Source organism: Vespa mandarinia, chromosome 3, assembly GCF_050613455.1.
Source record: "Vespa mandarinia isolate Hongniang chromosome 3, ASM5061345v1, whole genome shotgun sequence".
NCBI lineage: Eukaryota > Metazoa > Arthropoda > Insecta > Hymenoptera > Vespidae > Vespa > Vespa mandarinia.
The window spans coordinates 5,463,639-5,484,060 of record NC_140812.1 but is presented as its reverse complement, the minus strand read 5'-3'; the positions used below and the strand labels follow the sequence as shown (position 1 = coordinate 5,484,060).

The following is a 20,422-nucleotide window of genomic DNA, read 5'->3' as shown; positions in this document are numbered from 1 at the left end:
ATAAATTAAATTTCTCGTTTAAATATAAGTTATGTAATAACACGTTATCACGTAAAACATATAATCAATAATAATTTCGAATTGTAAAAATTTTAATTTTAATTCGAGATACTACCGCTAGGTGCGCCATCTCATTGTTTATACGGAACTCTGCGTACGTTTCGTAAGTGTTTATGAATTTTGAACTGAATTGTTAACAATGGGTGTAAAAGATCTTTGGAATATTTTATCGCCTTTATGCGAGAGAAAGCCGTTGTTCGAACTTCAAGGAAAAGTTATAGCAATTGACTTGAGTTGTTGGATAGTAGATAGTCAAAGCATCACCGATAATAACATTCAACCAAAAATGTATCTTAGGTATGCATAATATTACTTGATAATGCTACATTTATAAATAATAAGAATATTATATTATTTTTTAATGTATTCTATTGAAATTTTATTTATAAAATTAATGTATAAAATTAAATTTATTACAACGCAATGGATTTCCTTAAGTACGTTAATTTGCATTGTTATAGGAATCTATATTTTCGTACAGCATTTCTTCTTACACAAGGAATAATACCAGTATTTGTATTAGAAGGGAAAGCACCAACATTGAAACACAAAACTATTGAAAAAAGAAATAATGTTCGAGCTGGATTTCAGGAAAGAAAGATTTCTAGGACAGGGGGAAGAACTAATTTTAATAGAATTCTTAATGAATGTAAAGAGCTACTTAGATATATGGGTATAGCATGTGTACAAAGTGAAGGTGAAGCTGAAGCTATGTGTGCTTATTTAAATGAGGATGGTGTAAGTAATTCTTAACTAATTTATTTCTATAGATTAGATTGTTCATTATATTCTTTTAGCTTGTCGATGGTTGTATAAGTCAGGATAGTGATTGTTTTTTATATGGCGCAAAAGTTGTATATCGAAATTTTTGTATGAGCGCTCAAGGAAATAGATCTGGTACTAGTGGTGCTGTTGATGAGTATAGTATAGAAAAAATAGAAAATACATTAAATTTAGGAAGAAATAAAATGATAGCACTTGCTTTATTATGCGGGTGTGATTATAATGAAGGTGTAAATGGTGTAGGAAAAGAGGCAGCTTTGAAATATTTTAAAACTGTCAACGATTCTTGTGTTTTAGAAAGGTAAAGATTATATTTTTAAATTACAGTTGATACATTAACATTTGGCAAAGAACATAATATTTTTTAGAATAAAATGTTGGCGTACTGATACGAATTTTGAAAAAATGGAGGCAGATTTAATAAATCCTAATTTATGTACATCATGTGGTCACTCAGGAAAGTTACACAAACATACAAAATCAGGTTGCATAGAATGCGGTACTGTTATTAAATGCAAAGATACATATAAGTAAGACTTTTATTTTGTATTCTTTTAATTAGAATTCATCTGTAATATAAATAAATCATTATTATACTTAACAGAGAGAAAAGAGCACTTATATTAAATGAGATACAAATTATAAAAAAGACTCGTCTTAAAGAGGATTTTCCAGATCAAGAACTCATAGATGAATTTCTTATTCGAAAACATTTTGTACCATCCAAATTAGATTTAGAATGGAAACAGCCACAAATAGATAAATATATTGTAAGTTGTAATATCATTTTTACAAAAATGACATCATTAGATCTAACATGTAAATAAATATATAAGGAATAATTATTTCAGGATTTTGTTGATAAATATTTAAGTTGGGATCCACAATATGCATTTGACAAAATTTTTCCTTTAGTAACAAGATGGCAGTTACGTTATCTACCAAATATTTCTTCTGATATGTATTTGTCGATAAATAATTTATTTATACCTGAAAAGATAAAGAAAGTACGGAATATAAAATCTATCGCCAGTTATGAAATTATATGGACAGATACTACTGGTATAAAAGAGAAATTAAAAATGTACTATGATATGTCAGATAAAGAAAATAACAGTGACGATATTACAAATAATGAACTTGTAACTATCGAGCCACAAGACATCGTCTTGAAATGTTATCCAGACTTAGTTGAATCTTTTGAAACGGAAAAGAATAAAAAGAAACCACCAAAAAGAACTGCCAATAAACGGCAACGAAAGCTAATTAAAGATAAAAATATTAATACCATCGAAGAAGGTAACGCGAAAAAGTCTCAAAGAAAAACTAAGAAAAAACTTGTCGAAGATAAAAATAATAGAAAGATCGATGAGTTTATCTTGCAAAATCGACCATTATCATTAGAAGAATCATTTGAAAGAATGAGTATAACGCCGAAAAGATCTAAACAAGGATGTGATTCTGTTGAGAATAACGTTAACAAGAATATTGATCACAATTTCGTAAAATATTCAAAGGATGGTGTTAAACATCCGCCTCAAATGAGAAGAGTATTAGAATTAGAAAAAGTTAATATAAAATTAGATAATACATTAGACAGAATGTTTCTTGAGCTTTCTCCTGAAGATTTTACGAGCGAAACTGAGGATGCCGATTTAAATATGACAGAGATAATAGATAGTTTATGTAATAGATATAATTTTCAAGACGAATGTAGAGATAATGAAATTTCTAACATAATTAAAAATGATTCAGATAACGTAATCGTTTCAACGAGTAATCAAGATCTTGTTGAAGATATGGGAAGTGCAAAATATGACTCTATCAAATGTGATCATGATGTATCAATCACAAAATGTACAATGAACGATATTCCTGATGAATTTGATGATATAGAATCTTATGTACCAATATATGAAAGAATACAAAGGAGATGTAAAAAGGATACTACTAGAAAAAGTAAAAGATTTAGTATAGCAAGATGTAGTTTCGACTTTGATGCTCTTATGAATGAAACAGATATAGAAAATATATAGCTTTTGTATGTATTGTACTTAGATATATTTTTTATGTTAAATGTTAAAAAATTTTAAAGAATTTTTATACGGCAAATATTATAATATTGTATATATACATATATATTTAATTAAAAATCTATAAAAATATATTTAATTAAAAATTTTTACAGACTTTTGTGCAAAATAATAATCTTTATTCATATCATAATCTATTTCATTTCTTTTCTTAAAACAATTTTCACTCATTCATATATATGTATACATATACATATACATATACATATACATATACATATATACATATATATATACATGTATGTTTGTATTATTATTAGCAATGTAAAGTATTATTAGTACTTTAATATTTAGTCAGAATGTGATAGAAAAGATTTTGAAATGACACTGAAATATGTAGCCATTCATCCGATAGTAATATCGACCCAGGTCTCGGCTACGTGGAAGTTGTTGTATCTGAAGACTCGCGAATTAACGATGAATCTATTTTAAAATACGCGATATTGGGATGATTTGCCATTTATCGAGAATTCATGTTCCAATACCAACTGGAGGATAATAAGTCCTCGCTTACGGATGGCAGAACCGTCATAACAACGGAAGCTTCAATCACTACATTATTAAGTACGATCATTCGTGCTTTTCGAATTTCATGCAGTAAAATAAAGTCCAGAAGATTTAAAGTGGGACGTAATTAAACTCGCGAAAACCCACGTCTAGCACACCAATTAGCTCGCGGATGTTCTTCCTATCTCATCCGTAAGAAAGAAGATGTACAATACAAGAAAGGCTCTATAAGCTTCCATGTAAAAATTTAATCCATAGTGACAAACCGAGTTCTTAGACAATGTATCGACTCCTCGCCGAATATACCGAATTCTCACTGATCATCAAGGTGACATTTTTAAATGATTTTGTAATAGAAAAATCTTTCAGATCGACGATTTTGAGTTTCAATGGAAGTTAAAATGAAAATGTAATTATATATCAATAACATCGATTAGATGTTACGTTGATATAGTTTTACTATAATATAATTTTATCATAATATTTGTTGATATAGTAATTCTCGGCCATTTCTATTTCAAAGGCAAGTAAACTCTATTAACAATCAATCGATTTTAATGGAATTTTAAATTATAATACTATTATAATAATTAATTATTATTTTTGGCATAATATAATAAATCAATTAAAAAAGAAGTGATGGATAATTTTTGATTATTAACAAACGAAAAGTAAATATAGTATACTCTGATACAACGTTTTTATTTTGAAAAATCAATTATACGTACTTTTTATAACGTTTGAGCAGGAAAATAAGCTTCAAATATTTTTTCGTTTTTTTTTTTTTTTTTTTTTTACTTTTGGAAATGATAGATACTAATATAATATAACGATCATTTGATTTTTTATTTTATCGAACAACTTCAATTTCTCGTTTACTTAATGATAAGTCAAATATTGCTAGTCTAATCACGATGGATCTTTACGATTATCCTCTCTTTTCTCATTATTCTCTTGATCTCTTTGTCTTCATAATTTAATCAAAAATAATGTTAATTATTAATCGATCTGATCGGTATTTTGTTACTCGATTTCAATTCAATCACATCCTGTCATCAGATCCTAGAGGATTTCAAGCGACCTCCCACTGTGCAGGGGAGGTGCTTTTTAGCGATCAACAAAATTCTGGTACCGTTTTTAAACTATTCAAAAATTTATTTTCATAATCGTAACTTCTCATATTTGATTGTCTTTTTACGAAATAATAAGTGATTATTTTCAAATTGAGAAAAAATGTTATATATTATAACTTATTTATTTTTTTAATTGTCATAGTTCTCATTTTATAACAATGATCACTATTGTAAACGATAAAAATGAAAGAAGAAAATTTATCAAATTTATCTTAGCATTTTATTTCGCTGTCTTTGTTAGCATTACTGACAATTCGTAAAAAAAAATGGTCAATACATACCTGATTAATCCCTTATAAATTCTACAACGTTATTGATATGCTATTCTCAATCGGTAAAACGTTTCAGTTTATTTCTATTAGACGACTTGAAAAAGTTTTATCTTTTTTGAAAAAAATTATGCTGGTGTCTTTTGAAAATAGTTTATGTATACAAATATTATTTAAAAAAAAAAATCAACAAAGTCATATCCTCGATTAAATCTTCATTTTTAAAATAAAAACTTGTTCATCAAAATCGGTCAAGGATTATACTCGGACTCACTATTAACGCAGACGTTGTTTCTGACATTTTGCTTGAAAAAAATGGATATGTGGTCACCACGCTTTTAAAATTTGTAAAATCAGTTTAATTCTATATTCATTTTTTCATAAAAATATCTCAATTTAATGTAATGATGTTTATTTATATATACTATTTTTATATTAACTTTATATATTTCTTTATTCAATATTTCTTTACACATACTATTATTTTTTGAACGTGTCCATTCTCTTATAATCCAATACAAAGATTATTAACTTATGGTAATTAAAATATGATATATAAATTGTAGATTTCAGATTATTTAAATATCTTATGAATACCGCGTTGATCGCAATCCTAGATTTTTTAATTGACACTGTTGGATTATTATTCATATACAAGTTGAATTTCGAATTAAGAAATTCAATTAGGACTCGCGCTTCAATTGATGTAAAATTAATGTTGAAATCTTCAGTTAGAATCATAGGTATTTTATCATAATTTTTGATCAAACAGAGCAGCACCTTTTGTGGGATGGATAACCAATTATGAATAAAATTCATGAAATTGGTTTATTCGATATAATATATATTACCATGATGAGAATGGTTTGTCAATTTTGCAACAAATAACGAGCTACACATATTTCTCCGGTTGCTGTACAATTCACTGCCAAACAGTGTTCTGGTGTAAATTTGAATCCATATGATCGATGACAATGATTCTCCCGTTATTTAAATATCGATAAATTGCAACTACACGATTCTTCACACCAGGCCTATTCAATTGAACGAAAGTGAGTATGTCTCAGCGACTTAGAGATTGAATACAATATTTACAATTTTATAATCACAAATCACAATAATAATTTGGATTACAAAATATTTACAGTTTTATAATCTAAATCATGGAAATTCTGCGGTCAGCTATTATTGATATTCTTGACTAATTTTGTTAAGGCAATTATTATATTGTTACTTACTACTATTAGTCATTATTACTATTTACTACTACTAGTTATTACTATTACTTACTAGTACTACTTACTACTAATAAGAATACTATTACTATTGTTATTTTTATTATTATTAATAATATGTTCCTGATTATTTTCATTTCAGAATTCATAATTCATTTCATTTTCAGAATTCTATAAGTTCTTCATCGTTCTTGGTTTTATAATGGTTTACATCACAATCAGTACAGGCATAATTCTTAAACGATTTTGATAAACAAAATCTCATTTTAAAGATGAAGGTTTAAGCGTGGACATGGCTTTTTAGAACTTTTGAAAAAGCTTTATTTTCTTTGAAAAAAATCATGTTAAATAGAAAATAATTTTAATTTATTATCTTACTAAACGTAAATTTTTGAACTAGAAAACGTGTCCTTCATTTAATATCAATAAAAACAAACTTTCAGATGATTTTGCTAGTTATACCGTCTGTTCTTTTTTTACATACTGATGTTTAAACATCAAAGATCACTTTTTCCATACGACCAAACTTCAATACTTTATAATTTTCACAATTTTTTAATTATTTAGACACTCATTAATGTACAGTATAATAAAATTAATATTTAAACAACCGGAAATTTTTAATAACATTACAAAGATCGTAAGATTATCTATGTAATTAATATAAAATACATAAAAGTTGATCTTTGGATAAACATAAATTATGAATTCGGGTGGGAATGAATAATAAATTAAATTATTTCTCTAACATTTAAATATTAAATGTACGAGGTATGTGAACTGTATTTAATTAATAGTTAAACAATAGAATATTTTTAACAACATTATAACGAACGTATAATATAAAATACTTAATAATTAAAATTTCGATACGTGTAAATCTTAAACTTAACTTGAATACTTCATATTTTCGATTAAGATATATAAACATAATAAACCAATATTTAAGCAATAAATCCGTGTTTATATCAATAAAAACAAACTTTTCAATGACTTTGACTGATACCAAAACAGTTTTCTTTTGCACTCCGTCGAGTAAACATCGAATCAGTCTCTTTCCCAACGGGTAAACTTAAATAAACCGTACTTTCGATTATTTTAGAATTATTTAAACGATTTAAAATGTGAGCGTAATATAATGAATATTTAAACAATACCACATTTAATAAAACATTTCATGGTTCAAAACATGCATTAAATATAAAATAGAATTAAATTAATATTTAAATAGAGTTACAATTTGAACGTGCGGTTGTTATTTATTTGCATAAATAAAAACAAATTTTTCACTTACTTTTACTATTATCGAAACAGTTTTCTTTTTCATAACATCAAAGCAATCTCTTTCCAAACGGATACGTTAAATAAATTATACTTTTGATTATTTTAGAATTATTTAAACAATTTGGAACGTGTTCGAAGTATACTATTTCATATCATAATATTAACTTTATATTATAATGTTGAATTTTTCTGTTTAAAAACATTATAGCAATCGTGCACAAACCAATGATGTAATCGAGTGTTTGCATTGTTAAAACTAAAAATCGCGAAGTAGAAGCAGTGTTCAATCACTTACGTTTTGCATTTTAAACAATAAGTTAACTTGCATTGATTGCATACAATGCAATCGTTAGAGACAATATTTGTTTATAAAGTTTTCGCTTGTTGAACAGTAGCACAGATTGTATTCGTCAATGATAATAGAATATCGTGAAGTAAATTCAGTGAGCATCCGTTAAAATATAACTATCGCGTATTAGAGACAGTGCGTCACTGAAGAAGATATCAAACAACATCGATGTCAACCTGTCTCATTTTCAACCGCTTACGAATTATCCAGTCTTAATTTCGATCTAAATCGTGGACAAGTGTTTTGAAGATTCGCAGAACTTCTAAAGTAGTAAGTAAACTTTTAAATTCCTCCGGTCACTCATTCATATCAAAGATAAAAGGTTCGAATTGATATAAGTGATTGATTATAATTTATTAGGAGAAGAGCATTGAGTGATCACAAGTAATTTTCTTTGACAATTTACTCGTAAATAGTTTCTTATTTTTTTATATATTTATGAGCTAAGAATAAGGTCCTCTTGTTTTATACGCCTTTATAATTATTTATAAATTTAATGTTCCAATGGATTATTAAATATTTTTCTTTCGCGAAAGTAGTAAAGAATTGATATTAACGAGTTCTAATAAAGAATAAGCAAGAAGACATTTGCAATGCATAGTCTCTGGATTATAAGCGAAATTGAATGATATTTTTTTTAATAATTACAGTAATCGCTTGTAAAAATGAGCATTCAAAAATTTTTCATTAAGTTTTTCTAGGAAAATTAATTAAATATTGAATCGATTTTGTTGATAAATAAAGTTTCAATAGAGTTATTGCTTTAAAATAAAAACGTCGAGCAGTCATTGCTTTTGAAAAAAAAAAATCGAGTAGATTCATTAATAAAAATAAAACATAAAAAATAAAAAATAAAAAAAAAACTTGTACAATAAAATCGCAGCCCGTAGACCCTGGGAATAAGTTAATTCATTTTTAATTCAGGATTTTCAGCAATTAATATATTCCAAATAATAATTCCAATTTCTCTTACGCTGCAAAAATTTATCTCTCGAAAATGTGGTAATCAGTTTCAATCCAAAGAGATGAGGTTCTTATTTTCCAGGTATATTAGGGTTTCCTTCTGTATCTTATATCACGAATATTTGAAAATGAAATTAACAGTAATATTCGTGATACAGATGAGTTATGAAAACGGTAATGAAAAATATAGCTACAAGAAATATATCTCGCCATTATCGATTTAAAATTAACCGTATTGAATACACATTGGTTTAGATCTTTGTATGGAAAGCTATAAATGCGTCTCCAAATGTAGCACGGTTCATGTGGTGAGACCTAGATCGGTATTACTTATGTTCTATCGAAATCTAATGCTACACAAATATTATCGGTAGAATAGATGCATATAATAGTTTATTCTAGATTAATTATTCTAGATTAATTATTCTAATGTCTTTCAGGTGGCAACTTTGAGAGCAATTGGGCGGACTGTTTTCTTTCAGTATTGTGTAGAGCTTTCGAGTCCCCCCTTGAGAGGATTTCCTTCCTTCAGTTAAGAAAAATCGAGCTCTGGTATAGCGCGGATGAAGAGATCTTCGAGATGTCTAACTTTTGTTCCGAGTTCCATCGTTTTTACATTCGTATGCGTTCTGTAGCATCTACCAGCTTCCTTTTATTTTCTTTCTCTTCCTATTCTTTTCCAGACTAGATTGCCAAGGGTTGAACTTCTCTTCCTCTTTTTATATCCTTCTCTACTTCTCTACTAATTTTCTTACTTTTTTCCTCTTTTCTTTTCTCTTTCTCTACTAATCTTCGTTTTTTTTTTCATATAATATTATAAAGATTAAAGAGCGAAACTTGATATTAATGATATTTGAAAAATTTATTAATTGATGTTTAGATACAATATAATATAAACAATATCTAAAGTTAAGAATTTTTATTTGTCTATGATGGAGAAACAATACATTTTTAAAATTAAAAAGAAAATTTTTTTTAATTTTTCAAAATTTGAAATATAGCAGTAAAATCGTATATTTTAAGATGACAAACATTTTGCGGTGATTTGTGCTAGATACGACACAGCGCCAGTACAATTTTGTCTACACTTGTCACTGAAGTTACATACACTTCGAAAAAAAAATAGTGAACAGTCTTAACAGAGCTCTCTTTCTCAATCGAAGGGAAAAAACTCGTATATCTTAATTTAATTGGAAGAAAGACGTCTTCAATGGAAATAGAATTATATTGGACATCGTGTTTTTATCACGGTTTATTGCAATCTTGTTGAAGCCGCACTTGATAATGCATTTGACTTGCATTTCCTCTTGAATGCAACGGCATTGACTCGATAAGCCGGCGACTTTATTAATTATTTTTCATATTCAATCCCTTTATTTTATTTTTCTATCTGTATGATTTTTTCACAGTACAATAACAAACCAATGTAAATATTTATCTATTTCGATTCACTTAAAGTGCATATTCGAAAAAATAATATTACATAAGAACATAAAAAATTAATCAATAAAGATTGTAAATAATAGGCATATTGATTACGCATGATTATAGTTTAAACATATTTCCTTTGTCACTGAGAAAAGTAATTATTGGAAATATCAATAAATCAAATGTTTATTAAATATTTTAGTGGATCAACATTTCGCTTTGATATTATTTGGTAATATGATTATATAATTTTCAATATGATATAAATGAAATACATATCACAAGATGGACGTGATAACGTGAGAATCGTATCGATTGTCTTTCTTATTGTTTGATTTTTGATAAAACATTTATTGTTATGTACTTTTGATCGATCCACTTTTCACTTATAAAAATCGAAATGATAAATAGGAAATTTATTTGGACTTTCGTCTAGAATTTATTTCATTTTCTTCACGTAGGAAATTATCAATATGTTTTTAGATAAAAAAAGAAATATAAAAATGAAAAATAATGAAACATTAATTATAACAATTAATTTATTAGCAACGAAAGGATTTCGATTAAATTCAATTTGATTTCAAATCGTCTTATGCCTCGAACATATTATAAAAAAGAGAGATTAAAGTAACAATAAAAAAAATGTTATTCAATTTTCATTTATAAAAGTTGAACATTTTAAATCGCAAGCATAAATATGATGCGTTTTGTGAACATAATATAGTCCGCTATCTGTATGGAAACGGGAGCGAACAGTAGGGTCGATGGGGGTGGTTTCTGGGATTTTCAGTACGCGCGCGACCGCCGAGCCGAAAACATACTCCTTCTGTATATCCCCTGTAGTCGTTCTTAAGTTGGTGACTTTTAAACTCCATTAGATATAAATGACATCGAAATATAAACGGAGTTTTTTTTTTATCCAAAGAATAATCCAATTAAACTCAACTTTTTCCCGTTATAATTATTTTATAAACTTTCTTTCGTGAAATATAGTCAATGAAAAGTAGTCTAAGTATAAACAAAAAAGTTTCGTTATCAATAATTTTTATCTTGATTAGTGAACAGTGCCTATTTTACGATAATAAAAAAAAAATATATATGTATTAGAAAAAATTTATCATATCGAACGAAATTAGTGTAACTCCTTTTTATCGGAACATCATTTTACAATGTGTACGATTTAATAAACAATCATTTATCCTTTATAATATTCCTTCGTTAATTATCATATGAGCAATAAGATATTATCGATCAAAATTTCATTATCATCCTGAAAATTTCACACTCTGTTTTTCGTTACAGTGATAAAAATTTTAATCATTCGAAAGTCTGTTAGAATTTTGCACGACACGTGATTCGGATCATGATTCACGTTCAATCAAATATATTATTAAGCGCGATAAGTCTATCTTATTTGCGTAGTTCTTGAACGTCGATATCGTTATTTACAATCGATGAACGACATTCTCATTGGACCATTGTGCAACATCGAAGAGGATTTTAATTATTACATCGAGTAAGTTATAAGATTTGTAATATTACTATATGTTGAAACACAATAGAACACTTATGTATTTTATACAAAAGTTTTCCGATAAATAAGTGAAAGTTTTAGAGAAGTATTACTCGCGGCAAACTTTCTATAAGCAAAAATGTGAGAAAATATTTATTTTCTGATGAAATTGTAAAGATGAAAACTTTTTCTGTATTACATCCATAGAATATATATATATATCAAATCTATCTTTTCTTTTTTTTGATAGATATGTGTATATACGTATATATACACATAATATTAATATATATATATATAATATCTGACAATACTCTTTGAAATATTCTCAACTTGTGTATCCTAAGTATAGAAGAATTCTAATGAAACACATGTTAATCAATTAGGAATAGAAGAATATATTTTTAATCGTTGAGGATAATCTGATGCATATTTCATTCAAATAAAAATCATTGGTATAATAAATAAAAAATACGTTGAAATCGATACATAAAATTTATGAAATAATGTAAGAAAAGTAATCATTCGATAAATATTGTTCGATGATGTATGGAGATCAATAATCAATCATTTTAACGGCATCCCTTATTCATGTTACACTTATTCTTTAAAAAATCGGAACATTTCCAAATGAAACAGACAATTTCGTATTCATTTTAAAATACTAACGATGAATATCATATTTCCACCAAGTTCATATCTTACATCCCAAATAGAGAACAATGTGTAATTAAGGAACGAAACAACAGACACGTTGTGCTTGGCATAAAACAGTGGAAAGGAGAAAAATACGTATTACTTAAATTCAATTGAATTCGGCATCGTGGATTTTAGAATCCGTGGAATGTCCTAATTTATGATCACGATAGTGCTACGTGGGTACTTGAAAAAGGAACAGAGAAAAAAGGAGGGAGAGAGAAAGGGAGAGAGAGAGAGAGAGAAAGAGAGAGAGAGAGAGAATAATACTCCAGGAACAATTTTATGCTAACGGTATTTACATTAACACCGAACGAATACCAAATTAAATTTCTTATAGACGACAAAACCTGATCGTATTTATTATCAAGAAGCAAATTTGAAAATGGATTCGATAATATCTGCAGGCTTGTTTATTTCATGTTACATAATAGAAAGTGACGTTTTCAAATAATTAAACATCTCGTCATAACGTTGACGTTAAAGAGAAGGAACAAAAAACGTATTCAGTGAACGAACTCTCGTAATTGATCGAGAGGACAAAAGAGAAAAAAAGATTAATAGTCTGGACCACTCGCTATCCCGTTACCACCTAACTGTGTAAATCTCGTTATCGTCGTTCTTATTACACTGAGCCTGACCTACGTAACGACGTGCATTTTCTGGTAATCGGAGTCCTCGTTCGTCGAGCGCGTTTTTTATCTTAAATGTTGTGGAAAAGCGAAGGTACTAAAAAAAAAGGGAAAAGATATCCGATTCGATGAAAATTGAACGTTGATCGTGTTCGAGACGATTAATTGTAGGATCGAAATGAGTTTCAATGGGGATCACAATCAAAACGAGGAAAAAAGAAAAATGAATCAAATTAGTTGCATGGTTGAAGAAAAATTCAGTGAACATTTATTATGTACTTCTCATTTCTCCATTCATTGGATTTTTTCTCCTTGTTTCTATCTCTTTCTTTCTCTCTCTCTCTCTTCTTCTTCTTTTCCTCTTTGAAAAATCATGATATTACATTACCGTATATTTTCGAGTCCAACGATGTCGTTGACGACTCCTTCGTATTCCAGTTCATACTTTGTTTTTTTGCCATTTAATTCCATCGTACTTATTCACTTCGCTTAGCTTCCTACGAAAAAAGGCTACATTGCTAAACGGTATAGTGTTAAAATCTTTCCTTTTTTCCTTTTCTGTTTTCGGTCTAGTTGACACGCGTTCTTTCGGTCTAGTTGTACGCTCAAAGAATCAAGGAACTTTCTTTCTTTCTTTCTTTCATTCTTTCTCTCTTTCTTTCTTTCTTTCTTTCTTATTCTCTAGCAAATTATTCTTTTTTTCTTTCTTCAAAATTCACTAATGTCATGTATGAGAGAAAGGCAGAAAGATCAAAGAGTGGTATGTTCGTCACTTTTTCTCTGAAATGAATTTTCAGTAAGTTAAAAGAAACGAGATCAATAATTATATGAGTAAAAGGTGGAAAAAAAGAGAACAGATTGATAATAAATTTGTTAATTTATTGAATAATTTAATATTATCGTATATTTGATTGATATTATCGTATGGTGCTGTACTTTTTGTATAATCTAAGATAAAGATAAAAAATTCAACAGAAGAAGTATGAGAAGATTCTTGCTTTTGAGTTAACTTTTGATTTAATATTCCCGAAAACTTTGTGACCACTTTGTTAATGTCATTTATTCCCTATCCGAAGATAAATCAAGATTTTTCTCTTTTATCCATTGTTGTATTCGCCTAGGCGAATCATTCGAAATGCTATTCATTATCCTTAATCGTGAAGTTGAATTAACGTATCAGAATAATGTCGTGGAAACATAAATAAAGAGGATCAACAAGAGCTACTATTTAGTTAGTAATTATCGTATAAATTTCATCTAATCATCGTTAAGGTTAAAACATTTATTTAGATAGAAAGATAAAGTTAAATGGATTTAAATAGTTGATTTAGAGATTGAAAAGGAAAAATATTTTTCTTTTTCTTTTATCTCTTTAATTTTCTCTTAGAAAAGTAAATTCCTCTTTCGTCGCAATTTCTTTTTTTTTTTTTAAGTGTTATTTTAAATCGACTTTGCTTAGTTAAGAAATTAACGAAAGATTTTAAATTGAAGCTTTACATGGGACAATGCTACTAAAAATAAAATGACCGGTTAAAGAAATGTACGTCTACGAAAATTTTACTTATCAATTCTTTTTTTTTTCCATTTAATTCATAGTCATTATAAACAAAAGTTCACGATGCATCGTTTTATGGAATGCGTCGTCATTATTTTGACCGAAACCTGTCATTTGCATGATTAATAAGGTTTCATGATAGAAAGAGATAGAAAGAGACAGAGAGAAACAGAGAGAAACAGAGAGAGAGAGAGAGAGAGAGAGAGAGAGAGAGAGAGAGAGAGAGAAATCAGCTGATGAGCCATCATAATATCGCGACATTTTCTACGTAAAGTCGTGAAAATTGATTTATGCTGATTTTCCTAGTAGGCATTACTACTTATATGCTTATGTTTTTTTCATTTTAAGTCTTTTGAAAACATTACATGCAGCGAACGGCCAGCCTTAATTACCTGGATGTCTGGATGGAGAACAAATTTTTCATTGCCCGTCAAAGAAACAACACGTCCGTCATCCCTTTTACATAGCTTAAAACCCTCAAGCCCACGTATTTGAGCTTTCCTTATTTCTTCCTTTCTTTCTTTCTGCTCCATATAACACAAGCCTGCTTTCTTTTGGCACTAGGAATATAATTTTTAAGCAAATTAGTAATTAGGACATAATTTGCGTTAGTTTAACTTCAACGATTAATTTTCCCAAATCCATGTGATATATGTTCTGTCTTTCTTTTTATAAATTTTTTTTTCTTTCTATAAATTTAACCCATTTTCACTCAATTAGAAGCTTGTATTAAGGCGAACATACATTGAATTCGTAATGAAATTTAAACACGAAATCTTATACCCATGGAGAAATTCTTACCAGCAATGAAGAATCTTGAGAAATTTAATTATCAAATATACAATAATTAAGGAATAATTGGTTACTACGAATTCGTGTAATGACTACTTGATATTAAAATTTATTGAGTAATTCTTGCAATCTGTTTATGCATGTTCATGCGATCGATCGATCTAAACGATAAATAGAAAGACTGTGTATGTGTGTGTGTGTGATTATGTGTATCGTGATCTTTACGCACGTATTTACACTTTTCAGATTACGCTATCTCTTATGAATTTTCCACAATATCAAATTTTTCATTGAACTTAGAAATCGACCGAATGACTGAAAGAAAGAAAGAGAGAGAGAGAGAGAGAGAGAGAGAGAGAGAGAGAGAGAAAGAGAGAAGAGTTAGAAAATAGTAAATAAAAGGATCGCTACGTGAAACTTCACCAATTTCATACACATATGTGATTTCTGAAGTTTCGGAAAAATCCAACATCGACTTGCCTCACTAGACTTATTGAAGTGCTTTTTTTAAATCCCATTACGAATCATTCGTTCTATTCCTATTTCTTGTTTTTTGTTTTTTTTTTTTTCAAAACGAACTCGAGACGATAACTTGAGAATCATAAAGAGAAAGCTGCTTACAGATTTTGATACGATATCGGTTAAATTTTCAGATATCTATCGATCGTGAAAAGAATTAAGACGATGCAAGAAAATCCATCATTCGCAGACTTCCGAGTATTATAACTCACTATGTATGGTTAGGGTATATCGAAGTATTCCTGACTTACTAAACCATACGAATAATCAGTTGTTTGGGATCGATATCACAATCTTCCTTTTTATAGCATTATTTCGAAGTAAGTACTTCCTTAAAGTCGTTCCATAAAGATTCTGTTCTTAATCGGAAATATTTTAGAGGATTTTTAAAGGAAAGCTTACTCGAGATAACGTGTCCGACAATTTAATCTTGACATTTTTCTTACAGTAATTCGCTTTGATTCTCTCTCTCTCTCTCTCTCTCTCTTTCTCTCTTTTTCTCTTTCTCTTTCCCTCTCCGTATCATTTCTAATCGATTTTACGATACTACTCGAAATATTTCGCAAGTATAGAATACATTACGTAAGCGCGCGAACTTAAGCTAATATAGATAATATCCGAAAAAGACCCTATCCGAACGTGATAGTGTCTAGTGTTGATAGAGTACTTAACTTTGATAATATTTGACAATGATATCGATTTATTCGTGTAGCCGTGAAAAAGGATATTAACGAAAGTTCATTAACGAAATACTTGGCTTTCATTACGCTTGCTCTTAATCACATTAATAAGTGATGGACGTCGATGTAATAAACCATGCATTAATATTGAATTGATTCAATCCATTCATGACGTAAATATCGAATACGAAAATGAATTCATGTTTATTCTTCTATCTGTTATTTTTAACGAACGCATTTGTCCATTTATAGATATACAATATATTGAATCGAATACAGACTTATTCTATCGTAAAGTTTTACTTTTAGGTATTTAAACACACAGAGATTAAAATCGAAAAGCTTTAAAGAGTATCCTAACGTAATTGAAGTTGATTTTAAGGAAAAAGAAAAAACGTAACAGTATTCCACATTATTTAGACTTTCACTTTGAATCGTATCGCTTTTATGAGTCATTCGATTTTACGACGAATACGAGAGAACGAGAGACATCGATGAAGATTCGTAGATCGAAACTGACGCTTTTCATTTCACATCGATTTCAATTGCTCTATTTTCTAAAAGTCCACCATATCTTGTTCGCAAAACTTGATAATTTTTCTTTTCTTTTACCCTATACTCGACATTTATATTTTCTTCTTCGTTTATATTTCGAATCATGTTTCATGTATCATCTTTCTATAGCTTTTAAACTCTGAAGGATCTATAAAAAAAAAATTGAGCACCTGTTTATCTATTTTCTCTTTCTCTCTTTCTCTCTTTCACTTCGTTTCCTGTTATTTTTACGTATATCCATTGTATAATTTATCCCATAGTTTTGAAACTTGAAAATATCGATACAGTATTTGTATCGATAGTTAGTTGATCCGAACAAAAAGAGCAATTTCGACCATTAGAGCATTTAAAAAACTACAGAGTAATTAAATTACATGTCTGTTAGTGCGTTTGTAGAGAAGAACTGTAATTATACTGAAAAATTTGTTAACAGAGTACAGAAGCTCGTTAAAGAATCCGTATTCGGGAAAGTAATCAGAACTTGGAAAAAAAATTGTACTCACTGCATATATGCACTGTGCACGAGAAGAACGAAAAAACAAAAGAAATAGAAACAAAGAAAAATAGAAAACTTTAACCATTCGGTCCACGTTAATGGAAAAATCATCGTTAATTCATAAGATTGTCGAATGAAATTCGTCATTACATATAACCGGCTTACAAGTTTATCGACATTTGTTTTTCTTCCGTCTAGTCACACTGTTTGGAAAAGCACCTTTTTTCTTTTGTACATTTCTAATCCACGATAACGTGCGCGCACAAGTGGCGAGAAGGACTTCGTGGACGGTTCCATTTCTTGTTTCAACGCACCATTGATATTGTTTCTTCGTCTGCAATGCGGAAACGATGACGTAGAGGAGTGTTCGAACTGCATCTTTTCGTAGCTTGCGAGAAAATACGCGCAGGAGTATGGCACTGAAAGTAAGACAGGTATATAAGAGAGAAATAGACTAGAAAAGAGACAGACAGACAAAGAAAGAGAGAGAGAGAAAGAGAGAGAGAAATGGGGAAAGAAAGAGTGAGAAATGAGGGCCGTAGGGTTCTGAGAAAAATTTTCTCTTGTATTTTCCGTGAGACTTTTATATGACGTTTTAAAGGTTTACATCCATCTGGAAGTATTTTTTTTTTTTGCATAATTTTATTTTTCAATATTTTTTAATAATTTAAGGCTAACAATACATGTATCTTTGATTAAAAAAAAAAAATCGTTTCATTTCCACCAATCATTTCTGAGAAAAAAAATTACGAATTTCAACCATTTTCTCAAGGAGGATGTTGCTCATTAAATAACAAGTTGAAAGCATTACTTACGTTCAACAATGTACTTATTAAGTTGAAGTAGAAATTAATATAATTGCTAGTGATCGTTTATTTTTATTTATAAATATGTTTTTTTTTATTATTAACCACATTTCATTCGTAAAGAAATTTTACGATCATTTCAGGATAATATGTAGAAAAGCACAGTGAAATAATTAACTTTGCTCGTTTATTATGATAAATAAGCGTCAACGCTTCGAATGTATGGTTAAACGCACGGTATCATCAGTGATGCTGGATGAGAGAATCATGTATGAATTAGCGAAATTTCATTCGTCCATATCATACTGTGTGGATACGTATATATGTACATTTACAATCATTACGTTCTTTCGCATATACCTTTCTCTTTTCTTCTCTTGTCTATCGTTGTCTCGACGTTGTAGAAAACATGAAAGAAATTCTGAGATTGTACAGTCGACTTGTTTTGTGATGTTGTCATCATCCATAAATAATGGCCACACATTTTAATTTACATACATACGAACTTACATACATCCAGCCTCTTGTTGTTATTCTCTTCTCATTGATGTTACCAAAATTTAGGAGTTTGACGATTCGAGGAGGAGAAATTTCCTTTTATTTCAATTGTCGCCTTCATTAATGCTCGAAACGCTCTCCATTAATTTGAATTTATACGTCAGCACATTTTAGCGACGACTTTTCTATATTCATCATTCTGTTAAACTTATTCGCGTATTTTTCGAGTTCGCTATATCGATCAAACGTTTGATAAAGCATAAAGCTTAGTAATCGTTTGCGTCGTAAAATCAATTTCATTTAAAAATACAAATTCATGTGGATACATATATCTATGCATGTATGTATGCACGTATACATATATATATGTATGTATATATGCATGCCTCTATGCACGTATGCATGTATGTATGTATGTATGCATGTATGTATGTATGCATGTATTTATGTATGTATGTATTTATTTATTTATGTATTTATTTATTTATTACCTATATATGTATTTTTTCCAATTAATTTTATTTATCGATCTTTTTTACCGTTTCCTGCAAACCATGATTCTCTAATATATAAAAATCAAATATCCCAGATTTTATTGTAGGGATGTGTCGATGCGATTAACGAGTCCCGTTGTTCAATTTTGCGTACAAGGAAAATTGAAAAATTCTATGGAATTCAGTAGCGCTTAATCGAAATGACTGCTTTCCATTCAAAACTGATACACACCGTTGGGTAAAATTTATCAGGGAAGAATTTTGCATGTTTTCCGTGCTGTTTAGGTTAAAATTTTTGAATGAAATATCTATGATTCATACAAATAATTCTTAAAAGATAAATCTATCTACGGAATATAAGTAAAGAAAAGTTTAATATGATCATATAGTTTAATATTGTTTTTAAATGATATCGACTACGATAAAATAAAAAGATTAATTAATATTACATCGTCCAATTCTACTCAAATTCGAACACGGTCGATAGAATATAGAAACAGATATGTCGATTAGGAATTCTCTCTCTCCTCTTCTTACTCCTTTCTTGCTTCTACTAGTATCTCGATGAATTCTCATGAATGTATTTCACAAAATAGAATAGAAACTAGTGGTCCTGATTAGTTGGTACCTTGTTGTTGGTTGTATCGACCAACTGGAATTTAGTTGATGAGTATACGGTATATTAGCCAAAGGTTGCTTACTATGAAAATAGAAGGACGCGGGAGAAATCGAATCGTTTTATAAATAATGGTTGTCATACATACGCATAATTAGCGGTCGTTTTTATGATCATTATAATGGTCGAAGTTGGTACTTACAATGCGTTCGTTGCGGATAGTTTAGATCTATTAATATTCCCATAAAAAGGAGAAATATTATTAATAGAGGCGAGAACAAATTTCGTAATTTCTTAATAATTTCAAAATACAACGAATCTTATCGAAGAGATCGATTAATTCCAAATTGTTGCCGTTTTCGGAAGGATTTTTTTTTCTTTAATTCTTCAAATTTCGGAAACATTTTAATCATCGAATTAATTAATCATCATGAATTATTTAAAGCGATTTTAAAATTGGCGTGTA

General features: G+C 28.9%; 2 protein-coding genes across 12 annotated transcripts in view; both read left to right on the top strand.

Moving 5' to 3' along the window:
• Window positions 1-73: 73 nt before the first annotated feature.
• Window positions 74-9,367, top strand: Gen (XPG-like endonuclease). 2 transcript variants are annotated; one of them, XM_085656147.1, is made up of 7 exons: window positions 74-357; window positions 522-798; window positions 858-1,144; window positions 1,212-1,373; window positions 1,448-1,613; window positions 1,695-2,884; window positions 9,117-9,367. In XM_085656147.1, the coding sequence occupies exons 1-6, from the start codon at window positions 200-202 to the stop codon at window positions 2,877-2,879; spliced, it is 2,235 nt and encodes a 744-aa protein (XP_085512273.1). In that variant the 5' UTR covers window positions 74-199; the 3' UTR covers window positions 2,880-2,884; window positions 9,117-9,367. The 2 variants fall into 2 exon arrangements, with proteins under 2 accessions (XP_085512273.1, XP_035733716.2); XM_035877823.2 differs by lacking the exon at window positions 9,117-9,367 and having other exon boundaries at window positions 1,695-2,946.
• Window positions 7,117-20,422, top strand: part of LOC118446781 (putative G protein-coupled receptor No18) — a 43,858-nt gene continuing 30,552 nt past the window's right edge. For 7 of the 10 annotated variants that reach the window (XM_035877846.2, XM_085656151.1, XM_085656150.1 and 4 more), the window contains exon 1: window positions 7,117-7,983. The gene's annotated coding sequence lies outside the window, so the exon portion shown is untranslated. The remainder of the gene's footprint in view (window positions 7,984-20,422) is intronic. The other 3 variants (XM_085656149.1, XM_035877841.2, XM_035877840.2) reach the window with 3 other exon arrangements.

Coding starts and splice junctions, on each gene's coding strand:
- Gen (XM_085656147.1), top strand. CDS start 200: ATGGGTGTAAAAGATCTTTGGAATATTTTATCGCCTTTATGCGAGAGA. Junction 358..521: donor CAACCAAAAATGTATCTTAG/GTATGCATAATA, acceptor GCATTGTTATAG/GAATCTATATTTTCGTACAG. Junction 1,145..1,211: donor GATTCTTGTGTTTTAGAAAG/GTAAAGATTATA, acceptor AATATTTTTTAG/AATAAAATGTTGGCGTACTG.